The 24,041-nt window shown below is 41.2% G+C and overlaps 2 protein-coding genes across 2 annotated transcripts; both read right to left on the bottom strand.

Annotated features, from left to right (window-relative positions):
* Positions 1–83: 83 nt before the first annotated feature.
* LOC145906953 (uncharacterized) lies at positions 84–10,813 on the bottom strand. The gene is made up of 8 exons (XM_082994404.1): positions 10,432–10,813; positions 6,981–7,129; positions 4,604–4,724; positions 4,240–4,376; positions 2,936–3,685; positions 2,600–2,749; positions 2,253–2,401; positions 84–1,008 (listed from the first exon to the last, which is right to left on the bottom strand). The coding sequence occupies exons 1-8, from the start codon at positions 10,455–10,457 to the stop codon at positions 886–888; spliced, it is 1,605 nt and encodes a 534-aa protein (XP_082850530.1). The 5' UTR covers positions 10,458–10,813; the 3' UTR covers positions 84–885.
* A 4,313-nt stretch (positions 10,814–15,126) lies between these two features.
* Positions 15,127–23,109, bottom strand: LOC145902023 (uncharacterized). Its single transcript, XM_082989862.1, has 16 exons — positions 22,897–23,109; positions 22,564–22,679; positions 22,060–22,173; positions 20,690–21,482; positions 20,186–20,424; positions 19,187–19,412; positions 18,802–19,042; positions 18,573–18,718; positions 18,326–18,407; positions 18,108–18,267; positions 17,846–18,002; positions 17,465–17,621; positions 17,234–17,401; positions 16,741–16,920; positions 16,193–16,423; positions 15,127–15,994 (listed from the first exon to the last, which is right to left on the bottom strand). Exons 1-16 carry the CDS (start codon positions 23,019–23,021, stop codon positions 15,854–15,856), a joined length of 3,276 nt encoding a protein of 1,091 aa, XP_082845988.1. The 5' UTR covers positions 23,022–23,109; the 3' UTR covers positions 15,127–15,853.
* Between the last annotated feature and the right edge of the window lie 932 nt (positions 23,110–24,041).

Genomic DNA, 24,041 nt, shown 5'->3' with positions numbered 1-24,041 from the left:
TTATTTGGAAAAACGGGATTCGCGAAAGCGTTGCTATATACAATCGCTCAGTCCTTGATCCAGTAGATGGCTTGATTCGAGTACAAAGCAGGCAAAAGGCACGCGGTTCAAGTGACGAATAAACACAAAGAAACGAATAAACACAAGAAATATATGCAATAAGACATATGGAGGGTATGGATACATAGTAGCATGCGTGTAGTACAATAAGATTCGTGGCAGCGTTTTTATCTTTGTGCTAGTTGTTGCGCTAAAACAGGCTTTATAAAATACAATGTACAGAAAAGAATTGCTACAAAAAAATAAGGTATCGTTTAGTTTCTTGTTGATTCGAAAGCATTGACATCGACAGGTATTTAAAAATTTCATCACTGCAAATTTTAGGGTTGCAAAGCCATAGGCGGAAGTAATTAAAATGGCACCTTTATGGTTACACCTGACCAATAGCATTATTTGTTCCCTGAACTTTGGGACAGCTCTTCGTATGTACAAACAATTACTCTCACAGTGACTCCAGGCCATTTACCTGTAACTCACTTTAAGCAAGCTATTTAGTTTTAAGGCGGTTGTATAACGTGGAGCCAAACGATTCTTTTGTTTTTCCAAACAAATCCAAATGCAGAGATATGTACATTAAACACTACAAAGGCTGGCCAAAAACATATACAGCGACTGTCTAGTACGTGATATGTAAGCGCAAAAAATAACTAATGGCGTCAGGCTTCATTAAAAAACGCATTGGAACACAGAAAGTAAAGATGAAATCGGCGTAAAAGAGGAAACAAAAACATTGGCCGGGAATGATTTAGCTGCTACTTTGCCAGCCATGTCCGACCACCCAATATTTGGAACTTATAGGGCGCTTTAAGTTTTTCGCAGTGGAAATCACACCGATGTGGCAGTGGACCTGGTTGTGGTCGAATTGACGGAACCGGGAACGCTGAGTTCACTTCCAACAGGTGACCGCTGGTTCATGGAGTTGAAACTCTGGGTTCTGCGTGCTGATGTCTGTAAATAACGCAGAAGTGACATATCTGGTAAATCTCAATTTATTCGAAGGTTTTGCCACATAAACTACGTATTTAAAAATTTATAGCTATGTTTGCATTGCCTTCTTGATTCCACGATTGCTGCATTTGTTTTTAAAGAATGCGTGCAATTCTAATTATTACGTAAGAATTTGGAGAAATACACAATAACGAAAAATTTGATATTATGACAAGTGCCGTATCAGCTTTGTATGTATGAACTGCATTATTCTGACTTTTTTTCGCATTTTCGCATTGCAAATTATAAAGTATAACGCGACAATAACAACGATTCGATTCGGTAAAGGAAATGTAATCTACACATAAGGGGCTTACGGATTGGAAAGTCTGTACAGCCTTACCCGTCTGCGCGACTGACTGCGGAAGCGGTATATGCAAGAATTATCGCCCATTGTAAGCACTGCTTTGGGGCATAACACGAGAAGACAATAGAATGTCGACACCAAACACACTCCTGGTATTTCCTGAACTTATCAATACGCGTGGTGTGGAGGATTTACAAAACTAAGTCTACGAGATGGCCTCTTAAGATAGTCCAGTCTTGTTATCTGAACGCCTACAGCAAATAACTCACGCTATATGTCAATGGTGACTGAGCTATGCAGCGAGAGAAGCGCAAATTATAGCCGGAACGTGGTGGTCGGGTAAACCCAGGGCAATGAGCGCTTGTGTGGGTAGCATTTAAAGGTAATTAATTTCGTTGTGCTTACAAGACTCCACATCCCCCGGCGTGGGTTAAACGACGACAAGTTTATTTGTTTATGGCGTATTACGTCGTGTTCGAAACCTGCGATCGTTTTAAACGAATTTCCAAAACCATGACGTCACAGTTGGCGGGTTTACACATAGCCTTTTTTGGCCACCATTTGTAATAATCCACGACGCGTTTTTGCACTCAGCTAACGGAATAAGTCAGATATGACTTAATTTGCTGCATCAACCTTACCTACCTACAAACATTAGCCTTGATAAGATGTAAATACTTTTCGCAATAACCGTTTAGTTCGCATTCGTACAATAAATGTTTAAGATACGTTTCATGTTTCTTCTGTTTAAACCGCTTTATGTTGTGAATACCAAACGTCTATTTTGCCAATTAGACACAACTTAACGTGGAAATATTCGCAGAAATCATGTAAGACAGAAGTACAGACAAGACTATTTTACAAGCAAGCAGCATGCGACAATATGATGGACGTGTACCGTTTTGTTCCACCTGTCTCGTTGCTCCCGCACTCTGTATTTTCCAGTGCGACTTCTGTATAGTGCGTAGATGATGACCACCGTTAAAAATAGGATGAGAATGATCGAACCAAGTACGGCTGCGGCAATTATGTAGGAAGGAACGCCAGCTGAAAATAAACATTTCATTTAGGACCTACTTTCAACACAATAATGATGAATACTAGCATGGTATGTGCTTAAAACATTTTGCATGTAAGAATCTATCACAGAGAAATGACTCAGTATTCTGGCATTGAAATACTGTGTGATATTAGAACAACAGGAAAAAAGTACTATGTTGTTGTTACAAGTGACCAAAATTTTACCTTTTAATGCTCGTTGTTCGCATTGGTTGCCCTGAAATCCATTTAAGCAGATGCATTTAGAACTTGCGTAGTTGATGTTTTTCGTTTCGTCCTTTTCGGTGATTACCCATTCGCACCTTCCACCGTTTTTGCAATCCTTAGGACACGAACCTGATTCGAACAACTTTATTTAGAAACAAATTAAAGTCAGCGTCACGTTAAATTGTATTGTTTCCACACAAACCTAATTGTGATGTGCTACGGCAGGTAAAATTAAACAAGTGTGACGCAACCAACACAAAAATTTGAAAACATTTACACTGATAGCAAGACACCCCAAGTAAAAAATCCACTTACTGGCTGCTGTTGACGGGCCCCCGACGATAGCTTCAGTGCTGCCAAAAACTGCCAGCCTGTTGCCAGTCGTGTTCGTCGTTTCTACGACGCCAGTAGTCGTATCTGGCAAGATTGGGATATTTTCAGTCGTTTCGGTAGTAACGGGCCGCGCGGTCGCTGACAAGCTACCATCGCCAGTACCAGATGACGCCTTAGCGACTTCTGTCGTGGTGCTACCGACACCAACCCTAGTTGTCGCGGTTTGCACTTTACGTTCGGTTGTGGGTGAAACCTTTGCAGAGGTACTACCGGCACTAGTAGTCATGGTTTGTACTCTACGTTCGGTTGTGGGTGAAACCTTTGCAGAGGTACTACCTGCACTAGTAGTCACGGTTTGCACTCTACGTTCGGTTGTGGGTGAAACCTTTGCAGAGGTACTACCGGCACTAGTAGTCATGGTTTGTACTCTACGTTCGGTTGTGGGTGAAACCTTTGCAGAGGTACTACCTGCACTAGTAGTCACGGTTTGCACGCTAGAGGCGGTAGTGGGCTCGACAGTGCTCGTGGCCGCGATGCTAGCGACTGTCGAACGTTTTGCGGAGGTGGACTGGGCCGATGTTTTTGGGGATGCTTCACCTTGCTGGGCGGCCTCTGGCGTGGTCGCGACTTCGTTTGTGACGGCAATGGCGTCAGCTGTGGAATCCGGCGTTGTTTCGTTTGCCGGCATTGGCGATGTATATGTCGTTGTCTCAGGCAATACAGTCGTGTTATCTGCGACCCACAATTGATAAATATTTGCGACGGTTCAAAACCCACGTCACGTGGTACTGGTTAGGCAGCATGCGAAAGTCGGCCAGGATTGCGAGCGCGCGTTTTCAGCACGACGGTCACTGGCCTCGAGATATCCGCGGGGTTAATAAGAACTGGGACGCATGTCGAAAAGAAAACTTGTCTTTCTCAAGCAAATATATGGTTATAAGCAAGTTAAAGACCACTTAGGGAATAAGGGAAATAAAGATAAGAAACATTTTTTGAAAGAAAAGTTAAAAAGTTGGGCAAGTCTGAGTATAGGTGGGCATTAAATATCAAGATTAAAGCTTCTACTCGTTGCAAACAAAAGAGTAAAGAAAGAAAAACATTTGATAAAAGTCGAATCCAATCGCACAAATTTCGTTGTAAATCGCGTACTGGAATGCGAAGTAAGTCAGGATGATCGCTACCCGGAAACCTTCAATCCGGAGCGAACAACACGGGACAAGATCGGGTTAGGAGAAAAGAACCGCGTGCAACGTACATGCCTATATTACTCGTCATCCAGCACTCACCTCCGGGGAAGAATCGATGATAATGACGGAATATGGATGTTTTTTGGAGTTGGGCTCCTTCGTCGAAACGAGTGATATTCATCACGATGCACATCTCTAACACGGCCGAGTAGCTGAAAGACCGGCATTCATCAAACCTGAAACAACAGGACGAAATGGGTTTGTAGTGATGTTGTGTTTGAAGCTTAAAACATTTCTGTTTGTGTACAAGTCGAGAAACGTAATTACAATCATGTTGTTTACGCGAAGATTTTGTTGGTGAAAAGGCGTCTCATCATTACATTTAAACTGTTTGTGTTAGTTACCTAATTTCAAAAGCATGGTATTAGGCACACACAAAAAAACTCGTGAATTCGTGATATACCTTGTTTCTCTACAGCAAATCCCCTCACAGTCGGAAAAGGTTGTGCGGTTGTAAATAAAGTAATGTTCCTTGACCCCTTGTAAGTAGGTGTCTTCGTAACCGACAAACGAGCCAAGACATTCTGCCAAAAATGTTAACTTTTAAAGGAGGAACAGAACTTAGTTAAGACTCTGTTTGATACGAGAGGTCAGTTCATATTGATTTTCTCGAGCTAATCCTTGCGCATGTCCTACTGGAAAGGAGATCGCCGCGGCTAATCCTGTTGCGGAATTCGATCTCGCGGATTTGAAGGACTGGGTTTAAGTATCCACCGAGGTTTTAAGTTAACTATGGGTGAGGCACGTGCCTCAACAATGGTAACAAACAGCTTTTGTTGGCAACAAAATCGTGCGGGGTCGTGAACGCCATCGGGCAACGTCGACGAGGTAATACATCACCATTGTAAGTAAACAGCGTTTAGAACGAACAACGGTCGTCAACATTTTTGATCAATTTCACCGCTCGATGTTCAATAGAAAATTGCACTTGATAGTATTTGCCCCTCCCGCCCTAATTTTATGAGCAGCTATACCCTCAATAGAGAGGAATGTAAAAATCTTGTGGTGGATTTCGATTTAATGGTGTTACGAAACCTTTACGCGGAAAAGGATTACAAACGTTCCAACAGCATTACGTGCGGAAAAAATCTCCCAAATGATTCTAAATAGATTTTCCTGTGAATTTGTCATTGTTTACATGCAAACCACCCGGAGGTATAAACGTATTCTGATTTTCGATTGTTTAGGGTCAAAACACCGCGCGCGTGAATATTCAAAACTGGAGAATACAACAGGAATATTCTCCAAAAGCTTGCTGGTGTATGGAAAAAAAATGGAGAGGATATTACGCGGACATGAATTTCCTCAGCCATCAGGCAATCTGCCTCGTTGTCGCAGTTGCCGCGGGCGAAGACAAAAGTTTGATTGCGTGGCATCTAGATTTGGCTCTTTTGTTCAGTATATGGCGTGCAGCAATGTTTTGATGTTCATAGGATAAACGAAATGGTAATGACGCTGTTGCACGATGGAAACTTGTTATGACCAGATTTTCATGTGGTCCGCATAAAAATAATTTTAAACGTGTTGGGATGGACAGAGATGCTACAAAATTTTTTCACCAAACGATTTAACACTTTTCTCTAAAAGTTTCGCTCATTTTAACGAAGTGTATTTTTGTATCCCCATATAGGACCTTGTTGTTTCAAAAGAAAACGTTTTTGTTTATTTAATCGGGTATTAAAATATTTTCGTGCTGTACTTCTTCTCTATATCTCAAAAATTTAAGAAGGTTTGAGAAAATTAAGAAGGGTTAAGCCGCAGAATGTATTTCACCAGGTTAGGATTGCGAAATATATTACCACAAACCACGTTATGTCCTTCTTTAATTATTGGCTTGGACAAGGTCGTGAGGTGAACATCTAAAATACATTTAATGCCACTGAGCGTAATAAACACTATGTGAGAGATTGCGCGCCTCCATGTGGCAATTACAGGATGTTGCACTTACGGTGAGGTAGAAACGATTATAGGCAAGTGGGTTATGTGAATGTAAAAGCCATCAAGACACATTACTTTGAATTCGTAATTTATCGCCTTATTTAGTGTGTAAATTGGAAATGGAATGTTGGCTGAAATGTAAAAGGTTCCAGCATTCCACAACCATCCAATGAATTCCATTCCCCAAATAATCCAATGGTTTACAGTCATAGTTTGAATATAATACAGGCCACGTTGGATCTCGTCGAGACCAAATTACTTTACCTCTAGGAGGTAAGAAACTTGCTTCTAATCGTATCCTATTCAGATATAAAAAAAAAAAAAAAAAAAGATATAACATTGATAAATAAAATCTCCCAACAATCGTTTATGGAACCGTGCTACCGACAGAGACCTCCACAAGCCAATGTTAACAATGTTGCCCGGCTATCACGACAGCTGACATCGGTCAGATCGAAAGGATGATCGAAATGTTTAAATTTATCACAAGTTTGGGCCAAACTGACGTCCGCTGGTACGCGAGTTTGTGGTTAAGCGAAACATTTCGCCGCCGATGCGATTGTTGGGTTAAATTTTGAGAAAGCAAAATGACGCCACGTGATTTGATTATTTTTGGAGGAGAACATTGAAATGATGCCTTACTCGATACTTCGTTGAAGTGAAGTGACAAAACACATTATGAAAATTTGGCGATTTCTGTCATGTTTTTTGCAACTTGCGCATATATAGTTTGGAACATCTTCGCAACATTAAAAAGGCAATTCCACAAATTTGCCGTAACAAAACCATACTTGAATTATTCCCGTACGTTACGTATTAACTATTCCAAGACAATAACTAACCATCAACGTTCGTTGTAGTTTCTACTGGAGCGGCGGTGGCATCCGCACTCCCTTCCTTCTGTAAGCTGACGCGATTGATGACGTCACCGCACGCCGAGTGGAACGAAAACAGGTTCACCAAAAGTAGTGGGAAGATCATCTTTGAAGCTCTGCAAAGAAACAGGGGGGATTTTAAAACCTCCAATCGTGTGGTTGTGACCAACACCCAACACTTGAGTCGGGTCGGATCCAATGAACAAAGGCGGTAATAAATACGAGCAAGTTGGAATTACTGAAATCCAACATCGAATTTGAGCGAAGGACATTGTGGGGGAATGTCACTGGCGAAAAGGTTCAGGTGCAAAATTGCAGGTGCGACGTGGCATGGAGCAGTGGTCAACATAATTAGATCGTCGTTTGATGCGGATGCCCTTTCCGTGCGGGCGGACCGGTGGACGACAACCGGGCATCGGGTAATTTGCCTGAGCAAAGTGTCAGGTTTATTTTGTCAGGCCATCCACAAAAATTGGACAGAAACGTTATGGCATTATTAGGCCAGCTCCCCAGGCGTTAAACGATTCGTAGGTGCCATAAAAAACAACAGAACAACCACTCGTCGTCTCCACCGCTGGTATGGACGCAGTTTTACGGGCCACCCTAAGGGAACATGCTACATGTCGTCATACCGACGTCACGTTTTCAAATGGCTGCGTGCGGAGTCACTCAACCTTTGCATGTGTAACAAAACTGTAGTCGGACTTGAATCAACAAAAGAATCCATGTAACAAAGAAAAAAAACGATGAAGAAGTTTAACATCGTTAAAAAATGATCGAATGCTGAAAGCACCCAGAATACTGGTTTATGGTATGAAAAATCTTTCAGACCATAAGAAACACGCTATGCTAATCATGTCAACACAATCTGTTGTTTTTACACGTACGCCGTCTTGCTTGCAGCAAATTTCTGTCGCATTCATTTAGAACATCCCTTTACTTGATGGGAACACGTTGTTATGCAGATAAGCCGCCGCCTGGGCCCCTGCATCGACTTAAATAATTTATATCCACTATCCCGCGCCTCAGAAACAAAAACACACAGAAATAAAATTAATTAGGACAGACAGATAAAAGCCTAAATTGCACAACAAGTGAATTTCAATAGTTTACACCCATTCACAGTTTAACAAACAAATGAAAACACCTATTAGTTGAAAACACCTAATTTCCAGTTGAATCTCTGTCAAGTAAAAAGTTGTTGCAGGACGGCGCGACTACATTTGGAGTGAAGAACACTTTTATCGAGTTAACGGTTGGCCATTTTAGAGATCGACCCTCTTTGAGGCGAAATTCCAGGCAACATTTAAACGTGGATGCGTTTAAGGTGTGACTCCTTGAAAGTTGCTCAAAAACAACCATTTATCTCAGCTGAATAGGTAATAACATATGCCAGAAAACAGCTGATACAAAGCTGCTTACCACCGTCACTAAAAGTTAAGCTTTTCACGATGGAATTGATTATTACTACTTCCCACTTGACGTTTCACAACTGCGGAAAAATCGCATTAAAACAGCAGCTGGCATGCGCCATTCGATTGGATAATTGCCGATGATCCGCGCACAGGACGGAATTTGGCTGTCGAGAAGGGCATTCATTTTCTCAGTACCAAGCTAACGTAGATGATGTCCAGGAAAATTCCTTTTGGGCCTCTCGTGGCACCAGGAAGGAAGCTTCCCCGGTCCTTGTGACCGTATTACGATTGTCGTAAAGTGACCGACGAGCGAATTGCCAGGAATGCAACTTTCGGAGATAAAATTACGAGGCCGTGCGCTCCCCTTCGCAGATAACGCACAATACGATCTCCACCGCGTCGGCGTGTCATTACGGCCACAAGTGTAAACGGGGTTTGCATATAGGTAGCACCGCGAAGCACATTTAATGTGTTTTTTTGAGGCTTCCGCGAAGGCGTACACCTTGATTGATGGGAGTTCATAGATTGTTCGCAATTAAGTCCCCTCCAAAACACATTTGCCTTCAATTATTGTTGACAGAAGATTTAGAAGTTACTGAGAGAGCTCTTGATCGCTCGCAATCAAGTTTTATGTACCAGCCGATGCCTCGTCATAAATCTTTTGTTTACAGCCAAACGCCTTTCAAACCGCAGTTCGCTGAATCGGGATTTTGATTTAATCTCAACTCACCGCAAACCGAATCCGTGACGTACATATTGCGTGAAATTCGCGATTTAGGCATATTACGTGATGTCACGACCCGCGCGAGAACGCTTTACCCATGCTCGGATCTACAGAGGACATCTGGGATTAATTTTAAAGGCGATTTAGAGTTTCGGAAAAACATGACGCTTCTTGTATCTTGCGCGACTATTTTTCATCGATTGCAACATTTCTCTACCATGCCTCATAACGTTGCACAGTTTCAAAATACTTTTGTCGAAAAAAAAACAGACAAAAAATTTACCACAAAGAACCCGAGGTAATGCTGTCATGTCATATTGAAGCGCGACCCCCGCCCAACCAATTCGCTCACCACGTTGACGACACGACGGCGTTCGTTTCGGTTTACAAATATTAAAGTTAAACTCGACGTGTAAAAATTCGACACCAGCAGTTTGTGTGAACAACATGCGAGATCTCATGTTCGCCAACCCCACATTTGTTGTCGCGTGTTATGCAAATATAAAGAAATATAGTATTGACGGTATTCCCACTTTGGCAAAGTTTAATATTCCAAAAAACGTTCGTAGACATTATTCCAACATACAAAAAACAGTCGAACAAATATCGCAGTTGTTTGCCCCAAAGAAAAGGTAATTTTTGTGGCATAAATAATTTTGCCCCCCGTTAATGTCTTTTACCACGGGCACAAATTCAAAACAACGAAACGCATTGATTCATTCGAGATCTCGCGAACAGTCGGAGAACAAGTGGGCAATCTGAGATCAAAGCGTTTCTGGGTGTTGCCCGCCACCCAGCCTCCCGTAATCATTGATCTTCGAAAAATAAGCACATCGCCGCGGCATTTTTCCAATCAATTATCTGCCTATTTTTGTTCCCCTTGAGGCGAAGGCTGCCTCCGAATGCTGATGACGTTGCGACATGCACGGAAATGGGGTTAGCGAATGTCGAGTTGCGGCTTTGTTAACATAAGCTTCTGCACGTTTACAGATTGCGGTGTTGAAATTTGTGGAAAGGGCAAACCCAATAAACAGGAAATGTAGAAAGCGTGACCGCACTTCCAGGAATTTGTTTGCGGTGCAAGAATTTCGTTGGGAAGGAAGAAGCACAGTTACATGTTACTCCGCCACAGGCCGAAACCGATCAGTTCGCTACAACGTGTTATTAGGTGTAGATGAAATAACGATCCCCGCAATGCTTTCGCAAACCTATATTTTTTATGAGTTATAATACTTAATCCTGAATACGTTTAACAAAACAATGATGAGTCCCGACTAACCTTGAGTTGAAGTTGTAAGTATCCATCACTAAAGGAATAAGCAGATCCAGCGAAATCTGTTTGTTGGTGTTGCGACTTGCTTCGACTAGAGGTCAATATAATCGCAGATTATCACAAAGCTCCTCGCGGTTGGTTGTCCTGAAGACGTCTGAGGTTTTTCTGATACTTTCGCGAGAGCAAAGCACGGCACGGAACCAAAACGAAAACGCCCCTTCTGCAAGGCTTGGCTGTGAAGGGATAATTCTATCCTGTACCCGGTGTTCAGATGGGAGGGTGGCCTATTAGGCTTGGCGAAAACTTCCAGTGGCGATATCTGCTCTCGGAGATGAAATGACAAAGTCTTTGCTCTTCGCACAGCACAGTTCACTTATTTCTACAGACAAACTATAGCCTTGAGCAAGAAGAAAAAAACGCGAACAGCGTTAATTAACGACCGAAAACGCCAATTAATTTCCTGAGAGATCGGGAGAGTTTTGGGCCAATTAAGTTTTCGTGCGGGCGAAGTGCATTTCTGGGCGATGTTTTGGATGTTTGTCAAAATATCCTCACATGGCGTGTGCGGTATCATCTCTTATGCACCTCCCACTGAGTACTGGCCATTAGACCACACCGCGTTGTAGCATCGGCAATTTGCGACCTATATCTGGAATAAATTGCTTACCTATTGCACCAGGTCACTTATGGTTTGATAGGAAGGCTTTTATCTGCCTCCGGTAACCGCTGCCGTCTCTAAGCTATGTCCGAATATGCATAAACAGTGAAGTTTGATCTGAAGGGTCTGAATCATCTTTTTTCCTGCTCTGGTTTCTAGGGTTTTGCTTTACTGTGATACCAAGTTTATTTAAAAAACACCCAGAATTCGTCAGTTATTTTTGACGTTCATCCCAAAACCACTTTGCACTATTTCTCCGCCTCTTCTACTCATGAACGTAATAAGTTTACTGATTATCCCATTAGTAGTAATGTCTTAGACCGCGACAACAAAGAAAGCTCTCTGGTATTCGTTGCTTGGTTTACCCACAGCTATATTGCTACGTCACCTACGGCTTATGAAAAGCTGCTGCATAATTCAGGAGATAAGTTTCTTAAGAAAGGCGCATGGCGGCAAGCAAAAGCCATGCGACAGGTAAACCGGTTTCATCAAAATGTATTAATTTTACCAATTTTTTCTTGACTTGCTGCGTACACGACAAATATTTCAAATTAAAATTCATCTGTTTTATCAGCAATACTGTAAAAATGACAGACATCTTAAAAAATGTATGTAAAACACCTATAGGCTCTTATATTCTGATTATTCTCACTAAAAAGTCAATCCGTCGTCTTGTTAGCGGACAAACTGCAGCATTAACCCGCAAGATACAGGACGGTCAACATTTCTCGGTAAAGGTGGACTGGTGTCTAATCGGTCACGATAACAATAAACACATCGGGCATGGAGTAAGCCCCGATAACACGGGTCCACCCGACTAAACGCTTTATGGGTCTGTGCAAAAAGTCACGAACTAGCAAAGGTGTGCCAAAGCCTCTCTATCTTCTATATTAGGCGGTAATGGATTTTTCATGGGATTTACCCACACTTATCAATAAAGTTTGCCGTCTTTCCAATCATCATCAACAATACAGTTCTTGTTATCGGTCTAAACTCTGGAGTTCCTTGTAACATAGGTTTGGCCAATATCTCCCTGTACATCTTCCCACATAAACCAAAATTACGGCAGTTCCGACGACCTGCGGTATTTTGTTTGTTTGTTTTGGAAATCATGTGCTGCCACAACCTGTTCTTTATAGGTGACATTTACACACATGTGTACATAACACACAACAGGCAAATAACTCTTTTTTGCCAAGCTAGACATTTTGCCCTGTTATCATACCTCCTCGATCGCACGACCACATCTAGGTTCGGTACTGGTAACTTCGTTAACTACAACTCGAGCATTGTAAGCATGCCTGAGATAAGCAATCACCGCAAAATGCGTGTCCTCTCCGTGTACTGTCAAAACACACAAACTGCCCTCCTTTGCCTGTTCCGTCCATCGCAAAACACGCCCCGTTTGTTTTCGGGGCAACCTGCTGGCTTTCTCACTGCCGTACTTACACTGGACAAGCGATGCAGGTTTGGTCAATCTCTTCTACTCTCTCCCTTGCCTCACGGGAACCTCGCGGCAAGTTCGCTCATATAAACCGCATTACGTATCTGCCCTAATTGCAGGGGAGCTGCGCGCTCGCGATCTTGTAAGTCAGAAGTAATCTGCGCACTTGATGGTCGAGAAACGGATTTTGCGTGACAAGATCTACGGCCCATTTCCCACAGACGTACAACATTTCGTACAAGCGATGGAGTTGTAATTGCTGTTTGTGTTGTCGCTAATCAAGGGAATGTAATGAGTGTTGGGGGCATTAAACGTCGTCATTAACAAGACGATCTTGCCCATGCCTACATACAACGAGGTGTACAGGTTTACATCCCGGAATCTACGACCTCGTCATGACATAAATTGATTTGTTTTAAATAAGCCTTAAATTCAGATGCTATTGATTCTACTGTCAGGTTCGACAAAGAGTGCTTGTTGTTGCCATAAAAATGAGGCAAATTCTGTCTTCTAGCGTGTATTGCAAACGATGCGTACCTTGAACTATCGGATCCAATACAAAACATTGAAGTTTTGCACACCCTTAAACAATGGTGCGCAATTCTTGCCTGCATGACCTTGTGCGTTGTCCCTAACACGTCCGAGATAATTCTGCAAAGGCAAACGGGTGCGCGTGTCGACACTTCGCAGCAACTTCTTCATGTTCTATTCGTCCGCAGTTTGCCCCCCGGGGAAGAGGGAAACAATGATAAGGTTTGGGAAAGAGCAGCGACGCGTTTTTGACAATCTGTTTTCGACGCGCGCTGCCGACCTTGCCACCTTTACTACAGAGGTGACGCACGCTGACACAAACGAAAACACATAAACAACGAACGAACAGGAGAAATGCATTTTAGTTAGGGAATAAACATTCCGTCACAAAAGTACCTCGGTCATTCGCGTCATGATCTCTTATCATACTTACCTGAAATAAGGACTTCGTTATACATTGAAAATTGTCCGTAGTTTCGATTTACACTAATATACCATGTTATGCATAAACAGTTTTTTTCGTAATTGGAAGAACTTTATGCAAGTTACAGATTTCGTAAAAAGTTCGCAATTCTTCACAAGAGGTTTTATTTTAGGACAACCATTTTCGATTTAATTTTCGTGGAATTATTCGTAAAATCATGAAGTTTTCTAACGATTCAAAGCTTAAGGTGTAGTCGTACCGAAATCTTTATCTCGAGCAAAAATCCCCTTCAATTTGCCTAATCCGCCTCATTAAAATCAGCCACTTACGCAAATGACTGACTAAATTTGGAAGCGCGTGGTTCCGTTTCCAACCTCGTGTTTTAATGATTTTCTAACAAAAGCACCCACAATTATGCGAACTGTTGAAATGGACACTGGGTTTGACCACGTGCTTGAAAGCCACCAATCAAACTCGCGACAGACGACCCGCCACAAACCGTGTTTCCACTTAAGTTACAAGTTTAGACTAAGAGCGCAGTAAACAGTGACGCAATTATGCATATTTTTGCGACAGCAACTTGTAGCTTGTGATCGGAAACCGTCCCAACGTTATCTTACAAGATGCAGCCTTTGAGATTAGTTCGCCAAAAATCTCCGCCAACAAGAAGTAAACAATCAAGATAGGGTGCAGATAAGATCGCATGTAGAGGATCAAAGAGCGCCAGAGATATTGAACTCTCCTGCCAACTAACGTTGCATCAAAACTAATTTTTGCAATTTGTCGGGGGGTAGAAACGTATTTTTGCATGCGATCAAGTGAGTGGTTTTGTGCTAATGTGGAATTGAATGTTGGAAAGCCGGGATTCCTGTTTCTTTGTATTGGAAATACATCATTTTTCTGTTTGTTGGGCAAGTACAATAGTTTTAGCAACCCTCTATTTTCCTTTACTTCTTGTCAGAACAAACCTACAATACCCATGCTTGTATGATGTGGGGAAAACCAATCAAATATTCGCGATAATCTGTTTATCACAGGGGTGGCCAACCTATGGCGCAGTACAAGTGGAGCATAATACTCCAGAGAAAATGGAAGAAAAGCATGCCTGCACATAAAAAACTAATTTTCAGAAGTTGTGGCAATTAAAATTAAAAAATGATGCTGAAGTCGAAAATGGTTTTCCACCCCTGGTTTCTCCGCATATATTTCGTTGTGTGGATTCACGATTGGGAGATGATGGGCATCGTAAGAGAAATTTCTTTTACGGTTTGTCTCGTCGCAATTACCACGTGTAGACGGACCTGTAATTTCGGCGCAATTAAATGCGGACTGAAGACAAAGTTCCCACACACCGTCGCTTTCGATCGTCGTGCCGACGTCATCTTACCGATCATGACGTCCCTTTCTTCACCGTACACTTGCAGACGATTGTTTGTGTTCTACAGGAAATAATTATGACTGTCAATCAGCATTGGACAAGGCTCGCACGACGACGTTGAAAGTGCTCCAAGTGTGCATGATTGGCAGCCCTTCAGGATGCCTTGGTACGATAGCAGATGATCCAAATTAGTTTTATTATTCTGCCCCAAAATGTCGAACACATGAACGCATAAAAACACTGAGACGTTATAAGCTTAACTGGAAGGGTAATGTACAATAAAAAGATGGATTGGCAATGCACAAAACATGTACGTGCTTTTCCTTGCACCAAAAATGCAAATTTCTGCAACAAAGCGTTTTTTAAAATTTTGTTACTATCTCCAGCTTACAGGCTATTTTTTGCTATGTTGCCAAAGCCAACACCTCACTCGTTTTCGCGTCGATTTGCATGCAATTTGCGATAATGGTGAAACCAAACGCTCCCTAATGTCGTCCGTCTACGCCGAAGAGCCGAGTTCGTTCAAGGCGAGATCATTTATATTCTTACCACAACAATCGACACGCTCGATTGCAGTCATGCTGTCAATAAAACACCAGACTTTTGTGTGTGTGTTTTGAGCTCTCCAGAGAGTTATTCGAAACTGAAGAAGTGATGCCGAACTCGCGCTGTCATTTTTCATAAGTCGGGTGGTTTTGGGTATATCTCGACGAGACAGTCGCAATCCCCCAATTACGCCGTCATAGATTTTCGTTTTCGTGTGGATGGTTTGATTCACTTCGTTTGGCCGGACAAAGAAAATAATTGTTCGTAGATTGACAAAGCATTACAATGCATGGATTGAAGGTAATATCACACCATAAAATGTTTGTTTGTAACGCTCTGTTAAGTAGCAGGACGTAGACTGTTACATTGCAGTGAATGTAAGTCTTACTGTAAACTTAAGTCCGCCATCTCGACAACACATGTAACAACAATAGAAATCGTTGTTGGTCACTTCAAAGCTGCGATTAACTTCTCCCAGAACTCTCTCCATGCTCGTGCCGAATCTTCGTTTACTGGGACGTGGATTCCCGTAATAGCCGATAATATCGTCTTCACACTTCCAGCGTACGCTTCGTCTCTAGTGACATCCTGCGGTCAATGGTACAGCCATTTGTTTGGTTCAGGTTTTTGATAAATTTTGGAGAAAGTTTTAAGTTTTCATACCTGTACTGATTAATGTGCAGATTTTTTGAAAGCTTGTCGAAAACTGACCAGAACAAGTGGCAGCAAGAATAGTACTATATGGCCAGAACAAGTGAATCCAATAATCCACAAAAACGCAATTACCTCCAACAACACAGGAACCAGAAGCCTTCCGCGTCTGTTCTCGTGAAGTTGGGCCAGGGCTACTTGCACTTCATACTGACACCAGCTACTCGATGCGTATTTCCTCGATACTACGAGAATCACTTTACGCGAGGCAACAATACATTGAACGATATTATCGGCGATCCCGCGTCCTGGCACAAAATCCCGCTCGTGAACACAGAGAGAACGACCCTGGTTTTCTTCTAATTCCTGCGAAAAACATTCAGAACAAAGAGTTTCACAAAACGTTCTGTTGTTATGTTTATTCCAATGTAGTATCAGGTTGTCAGAAGTTTTATTTATATTATTTCACTTTCTCCAGAATAGAAAATATTGTGACACAAAATTGTGAACTCAAAGTTAATGATAAGCGTCACTCGATTCCGTGTGAGTTTTTGTTTTTTATAATTATTTTAGGAAGGTATCTGCAAATGTATGTGAGGTGATATACTACTGTTGCACTTTTTCCAAAACGAATCGCCCACGTGGGTTTTTTCCAGGGTTAATTTGATTTGTGATTTTCTTACCTCTATTAAGTCAAACACAAAATCCTCGTCGTTCCCACCACCGCAGTATGATACAAATGCGTCGTATTCGTATTCCTGTTCGCATATACCTGTCTCCGGGTCGTGGGCCACAAGTGCCTCGCGTTCCAGAAGATCTCTAAAGCCCTGTACCACGTCTTTCCTTTCTTGTTTCTTTCGACGCTGTTAAGAAGTGACCAAAGCGGGTCAAATAATTAATTTTGTTCAGGAGTAGAGAAAATTTCAAAAGTGACTACAGGAATTAGCCTGATGTGCAAGTCGGTGACCGACGGATCTGTCCTTGCGAATCAATTTATATATTACATTGATTTTATTTGAAAACCCCAATAGGCGAAATTAATATTTTGTTAATAAATATAGATCTTATACTGGCGCTGATCGTCTTTTACTCCTTTCGGAGTTCCAGGAATATAATATATATTGTTCTGGAGGTTTCAAATGTACGACAAAACTTTTCAAAATAAGTAATACATACACTGTGCAAAACAAAGTTGCTGATCACGGCAGCCAAAACGACCACGACAATTCCGGCTATCAAACCACTGATGAGAGCCACGTTGAGCACTGTCTTGCAATATTCCTCTTCTCGCAACTGATGCAAATACTTACCGGTCAACTGAGGTGGGGCAGAACAACTAAGATTCTATGAGATAACAAGGTGAAGGACGTGGTGGATGGAAAGTTGACTCGTAAAATCATTGATTACCTCAAAGTGATGCACCTTCGTACCAAGCTGGTTGTCTTTGGTTGTTTGTATCCAAGTCACTAGGGGGCGCATTTTGCAATCGCACAAAATAGGATTTCCGTGCAAAAGGATGTTGTTTATTAACGGAAACAACTTCACTTCGTTCTGATCGATAGATCTTCAAAGAAACAAATGTACAATTCTAAACTTAATTTTGTTACTTGAGGATCAGAAACTAAATAGTTGTCAAGTGGGCCACGTTGGCGATCAATTAGTACACATGACAGTTTTGGTTCAAAAAATAATTGATTTGTCCGAAAATTCGGATTTGGTGGGTGAAACTAGTTTAAAGTAGGCCTACATCGAAGTCAAAGTGAAGAAAACCGTGTAAAAATGACATACGTGATTTGATTGTGACGCAAATCAAGAAGCTCCAGCACTGGTAACAATTCGGTGACATCTTCATATCTAGGCAGATGCGACACTTTGTTTCCAATCAGAATCAAACGTATTAGACTGGACGACAAATTACTGACAGGAATGAAAGTGACCAAATTTCCTGCAAAACAAAAACTTGAGTTTGTGACATGTCGAGTGTTTCATTTTAAACAAATTTCTCCAAGACTAAGACAAACAGTCAATTTATTTTTCCAAGATCAACCACCTGTCAAGTTTAAGGTTTCCAGGCGCGACAAATGTTTGGTGACAACTTGTTCGCTCGTAAGCAGCAACTCGCAAAGATCGAGTGATCTCCAATAACTGTTAGCTGGGATAACCGGCATCACTCCGGTTGTGAAAGTCACGTTGTCCAAGTTGATGACACTCTACCGATAAAAGTATGATTTTTTTCTCAACAAATTGGTCAAAGTGTACGCAATGAACCTCCTGGAAACTCCTGGAACAGTTGAGAATCCCTTCACCTATTTTCCAGTTGCAAGTTGACGGTGCGCAATTGTACTCGTATCTGCGATGAGAAACAAACAAAACTGTCAAAAGCAAGTTTCAAGCTTGTTGTGATCGTATATTCAGCACCGTCGACGCTTATCGGAGCAAACAAATCAATTTATCGGAGCACAAATTTAAATTCTAACTGTTTTTACACGTGCGTTTTATTATTTTAGATACTTACTCAAACGCTCCTCTAAGTTGATTGATAAGTTGACCTTTGCGGTCTGGTGGCGAGGCACATTGCGGTATGTATTGGATCTGGTTGTGGATCTTTGTGTATTTCCGTGAAAACCATACAGTCAGAGACTGCAGGGAGCAGTCACAGTGCTGCAAAAGAGAACAGGAAATTATAAAAACCCTTTGCACAAAAAAAACAACTTTTATAACAGAAATTCAAAAAGTTTTCTCACCAGGGGATTACCCGTCATCAGGAAGTTTTGCAAAGAAATTAGTGGAGCGAGTTGATAGTCATAAATGGTGGTGATGCGGTTGTTCACCAACGTAAGGGTTCTTAAGTTAACCAAGCTGTTCAGTGTATCCTGGTCCCCGTCGGTCAATCCGGTAATTTTGTTGTGAGAAAGTCGGAGGATGCGTACGGACGAAGGAATTCCGCGAGGAAAGTTTGTCAAGTTGTTTGATTCCAAGAACATTCTTAACAGGAAACAAGCGAATATTAAATAAAAGCTTCCGAAGCTTGCAAGAGGTGTCGTAGAAGAAGGAGTTACAAGGGCTGTAGGACTAGTAACTGTTGGGCAGCAAAATCTACTGAGCAATTTTTACTGAGCAAAAACTTACACTCCCAAGCTCTTCTGGCTTTTGTACAAGTCAGGTGGTATGATTGTAAGCAAGGGATTGCCGCTTATTTCCAACGTCTTCAGACCTTGCGGCGGATTTTTAGGAAATGTTGTTATAGATGTGGAGTTGCAAGCTAATGTTCTAACGTCGTAAAAACACTTTCCAACTTCTTTGCGTAGATACTGTAGATAACCCAAGAATTCGTCGAGTTCGTCGTTACTCAGTGCTGGAAAAAAACAAGATTCTGATTCTGTTTGTTTCGGACGCGCTTGAAAATTGTAATAACAAACATGATGGAGTAGATGATGTCAATACCCGAGTTACCTAGCATCCGTTATTGCGAGGTCACACGAATCACGAAGTGCATTGAACACGAACCTACAAAACGCCTAACCCTTGGTGCAGAATTACTTTGAAGAAACGTTTTATCCAGGAATGTTATTTGCAACAGCAGTGTAACATGTCCGTTAATATATTTTTAAGTTATAACTAATCTAGACTTGGTTAAAATAAGGTATGTTTAAAAGTTTGAAACATTTTTTACACACTCTGTTTCTTTTCGCAATGCCAATTAGTTGTGTTTAATGCGACACAATCTATTAATAGGTCAAAAACTCGTCGCCTTTCAAAAAATATAACAGACATTTTGGGTCTGCAATTTAGCATGTTCATGTCAGGAAGTTTGTTGTGACGCAAAACATGACAATGCGTCCACAAGTGCTTGACGTCAGAGGGAAGTAAGCGATAAATAATCAACTTCACAAGTTGAAATGCAGCATTTAACAATAACCTACGAGAAAATGTTTTCACATCAGTTATATTTTTTGTTTTAAAAACTCGCATAAAATTTTAATTTTGTTGCTGCAACAAAATGCAAATTTCTTCACTTTTCAAAAAAAAGAACGCTTGCGATGAATTTAAAACCAGTTTAGCGAACATCTCGTTGGTTGAAAAGTAAATTCGTTTTGATGAAGTGTGAACAGTCGTCAATTGACTTACAGCTTGCTGCGGATGCACATTGTCCGTGGAACTTCAGCGTTTCGATGTTTTGCTTTCCCAACCATATTATCATGTCTATCATTTTTCCATCGCAAACCCATGGGTTGTCAGAGAGATCCACGTAAATACAGTTCGCGCAAAACTCATAACTGGTAGGCGTTCGTACAAGACCAATGCTGTTGCTCCTTAGATTGTAGTAGATGATAGTTGTAGGCAGGTTTTCCGGCATGTTGAACAGTCTGTTGAAAGTAATAGAGACCTTGTTAAACCTTCGTAATAAACCCCTTTATGATTTGATACCAACTGCAGGGTTTGGAGTAATTTGTGAACACAAGGCACCAAACTATATGTGTTTTTCTTGTGGTTTAACAAACACTTTAAGATATCAACTGTATATAACCCACGCGAAAGTTAAGTCATGTGTTGCGTCATAATGTCGTACGCACATCTACACAAATTGGTTCACAATCGTGGTTTAACTACTTTGTTGCACTCCGTACTAACTTGTTGAATGACAGATCAACCGATTTAAGTTTGGTCATGTGGATAAGTGCGTTCCTGTCGCAGTAATCAATCAGATTTTTCCTTAAGATTAAGTTGTTTAACGACTTTGGCAAATCCAGTGGCACAGATGTCAGTTTGTTGTCGGACAAGTCGATTGATCTGAGGTTGGTGAGCAGTCGCCATTGGACGTTGCGAACTTGTGTTATTCTGTTTATCGTTGCATAAATCTGATTCACCGATACAGGAAAAATGTCCGGCAAAAATACCAACATGTTTCCGCCAATGTTTATTTTCTCCAGTTGCTTTAAACCTTGTATATCTTCTGATGTAATCAAGTCAACGCCACAGTTCATTACCCACAGCCATGTAATGCTGGCGGGCCAGTGACTGGGCATACGTCCCAATGGGTTTTTGCACGATCCCAAAACTATCTTTTTTAAAGTGGATGGCATTCCTTGAAAAGCGTGTTGACCGATGCTTGTCATTGCGGCACGTTTTATATAAACCACCCGAAGTGAAGGGGGCCATACTTTCATCGTACGTTCGTGGTTCTTGTTGCTTGTGATGGTAAAATCCGTTAAAGGAACATCGACCAAGGACAAGGAAGTAGTCTTGGGTGGCAGGCATTTCGGTATATCTGTGTAATTTATTGAATATAGGAAGACTTTGCTGACGTTGTACGTGCTTCTGAATGCGCATGTGCTGTTTAGGTTTGTTTCAGTTTTGTTGTGTTGTTCACTAACGAGGGTTAAGCCTTGCGGGAAGTAACCAAGTAAAACTTTCGTCGTCGTGTCTGAAACAACAAAATGATACCACGTATTGTTAGCAATCTCACGCAAGAGGTCGACAAATTCAAAATAAAAAACAACACTTTGGTTGCGCAAGGATTTGCATGTACGTTTTTCCGAAATTTCAATGCTTTCGGTTCTGAGAACGAAAGGTGAAGCTTTTTTATTTATCTTTCTTCTCAATCTCGCCAGCATATAATCGTCACCTCGAATTTTCTTTTGGAGATATGCGGCTCACATGCTGCTTACATTCTTTGCATATATTCCACATAATGAAGGCCAGTCTTTACGCGCTGCGTAAAATTAATTGGTCCCCCAAAAATATTGCGTTTGACTAAATGTTGGATATATAATAACAGTATTGATATATATATTATAAATATGTTTGTCGTCTTTTTGGACCCTTCAATTTCGCAGTTTTCGTTGTGTTTCACTACTCGCCAGAGAAGGCTTTCAAAAGCTGTTGTGTGTGAAACGACCCGCACTTATTTCATCAGAAATAGCAAATTCCATTTATCCGGTATAAAGAGCAATAAAACCCATAGTTACAACCCGTCAAGGATTTTCTTGACATGATCATACCTGGAAGCCAGTTCCAGTTAAAAGCCGAAACAGGTGTGTTACGAAAACTAAACTCTCCCGATAAGTCCGCTCGTTGGAGATTCCATAATATGGTCTCATTTGAAAACTTGCAATCTGTGCGAAAAAAAAACTTATTGAATTATGGCATTTTTTTGTAGCCATGAATATTACATATGTTTATTATTTCCCACAGGGGTGTAGAACAAAATAGTTGTATTCTTTCAACAACATAGTTGTATTCTATTTCAGTGCCAAATATTAACAAAGCAAGAATTGTGTGAGCACTTTTTTATGATTGACTCTGTGTCGGTAAAAGATGGAAAGAAGCCTAATTTAACATTGTTGTTGACCAACATAAATTCGTGGTCAACAATAAGGAAATATTTTCTAAGACATTGTCAAACGAAGTGCGCCTGCCATTTACAAACCAATTGATTGCCGAAATATAGAGTATGACTTATCTTAATACACCCTCCGTAATGTCGACACACATTTCAAACTTACTGTTAAGTTTCAGTAAAGTTACATTTTCTAACGACAATCTCAAAAAATCTGGGTTGTCGCCTCTGCAGGTTGCTTGAAATCCAACAACTGATTGATTTTTTGAAATGAAGTGACAGCTGCTTAAACAAAAAAACTTTTCAAAACAAATATAACTTTTTAATAAAGAGTAAAGAGTAAAAGCACACCTACTAAAAGCTCATCTCCGTCTTAAGGACGCTCTGTGTGTAACACAAACCCAACTATTTACCAGTTGTGGACACGTACAGTAGTAGATATAATAAATCGAGTGCAAAAATAAGATTACAATCACCAATATAATAAATAGTATTTCACCTGCAGCCATTAACTTTGGGACATTGCTCTACTGGGGGAGTCCATCGCGATTCAATTTCCCAAACAAGAATACACAAACATAGCCACAGACAAGTTAAAAGCGCAGTAGAAGGCGCCCTCAACATATTACAACGTCATTTTGTTACAGGACTTTTTATAAACCTTTTTGTCAAGCAAGCAAGCCTTTAGTCATCAGGTTTCCCTTATAAGCAAAAGTTTCCTGCGAAAACAAAACAAACTGCCAAAACCTTAAACCCAAGCTTAATTACTGTTACGCAGCATCCGAAGTGTACAGTTCACCAGGTTGCGCACCACTAAAAAGGCGCATGAATGAACGCCAGCCTGCCTTCGATTGCTTATGTCGCCTGCATGATGCAACTTACTGCGTCGAAGGGCCTGTTTCCGGAAAGTTTGATCACGTTCTGTGGGGGATTTTTTGGGCAGATTATGTCATCCATGGTTTAAAAAAACTCCAGTGCAGGTACACTGTTCAATTAGATTTACTTTGTATACATGCATTGTGCTTTTCTTTATATTTCATAGAGCAGAGCGGTAACATTTCCGGCTCGCGGGCCGGAAATTATCACTGTTCGTACAGGTGGCCCAGAAATTTTAATTGTTTTTACACTACATAGCTTCCAACTTATTTACAAATAAGGTTTAAATACTGTGAACGAAAAGCAAAAAATAGGTCTAATTATATTACATTTTAGACAGCAGCATGAACAAAATTTTTTGAGTGGCACTAATTTATATCCACCCCTGTCAGGCCAAATCTTGTCCCCGTGGCGAAGATGTCTGGTGTAAAATGATTGAACTTCCATTAACGTGTTTGCAACAAAACAAAATCTAAATCTATTTACGCGAATTACAAATCCGGATTTTGAGGCTTATAGCGTGACCACACTATTAGCAACCTTGTTTCCTGCAGTACATTATTTTCTGTGGGAACTGTTTGCTTTGGTGCGGTAAACCAACACAGCGTTAGTGGCACATCCAATGACCAAGCTTTTAGTTCCAAGATATATTCGACGGATGGCGTGGAGAAACTACAAGTTGTATTTGTCGAAACATGCGCGCTGTCTCGTGCTATGCTTCTTGGCCTCTATGTTCGCAGCGAGTTTGGCATTACAATACGCCTTTCA

This window comes from Ascidia mentula, chromosome 1 (assembly GCF_947561715.1).
Source record: "Ascidia mentula chromosome 1, kaAscMent1.1, whole genome shotgun sequence".
NCBI classification, from domain to species: Eukaryota; Metazoa; Chordata; class Ascidiacea; order Phlebobranchia; family Ascidiidae; genus Ascidia; species Ascidia mentula.
This window is presented reverse-complemented; position numbering and strand designations above follow the sequence as displayed.

Coding starts and splice junctions, on each gene's coding strand:
- LOC145906953 (XM_082994404.1), bottom strand. CDS start 10,457: ATGGATACTTACAACTTCAACTCAAG. Junction 4,725..6,980: donor AACTACAACGAACGTTGATG/GTTAGTTATTGT, acceptor CATTTTTGGCAG/AATGTCTTGGCTCGTTTGTC. Junction 1,009..2,252: donor GAGACAGGTGGAACAAAACG/GTACACGTCCAT, acceptor CGTTATTTACAG/ACATCAGCACGCAGAACCCA.
- LOC145902023 (XM_082989862.1), bottom strand. CDS start 23,021: ATGTTGAGGGCGCCTTCTACTGCGCTTTTAACTTGTCTGTGGCTATGT. Junction 21,483..22,059: donor TAACTGGAACTGGCTTCCAG/GTATGATCATGT, acceptor TTGTTGTTTCAG/ACACGACGACGAAAGTTTTA. Junction 18,408..18,572: donor CAACTTAGAGGAGCGTTTGA/GTAAGTATCTAA, acceptor TTCTCATCGCAG/ATACGAGTACAATTGCGCAC.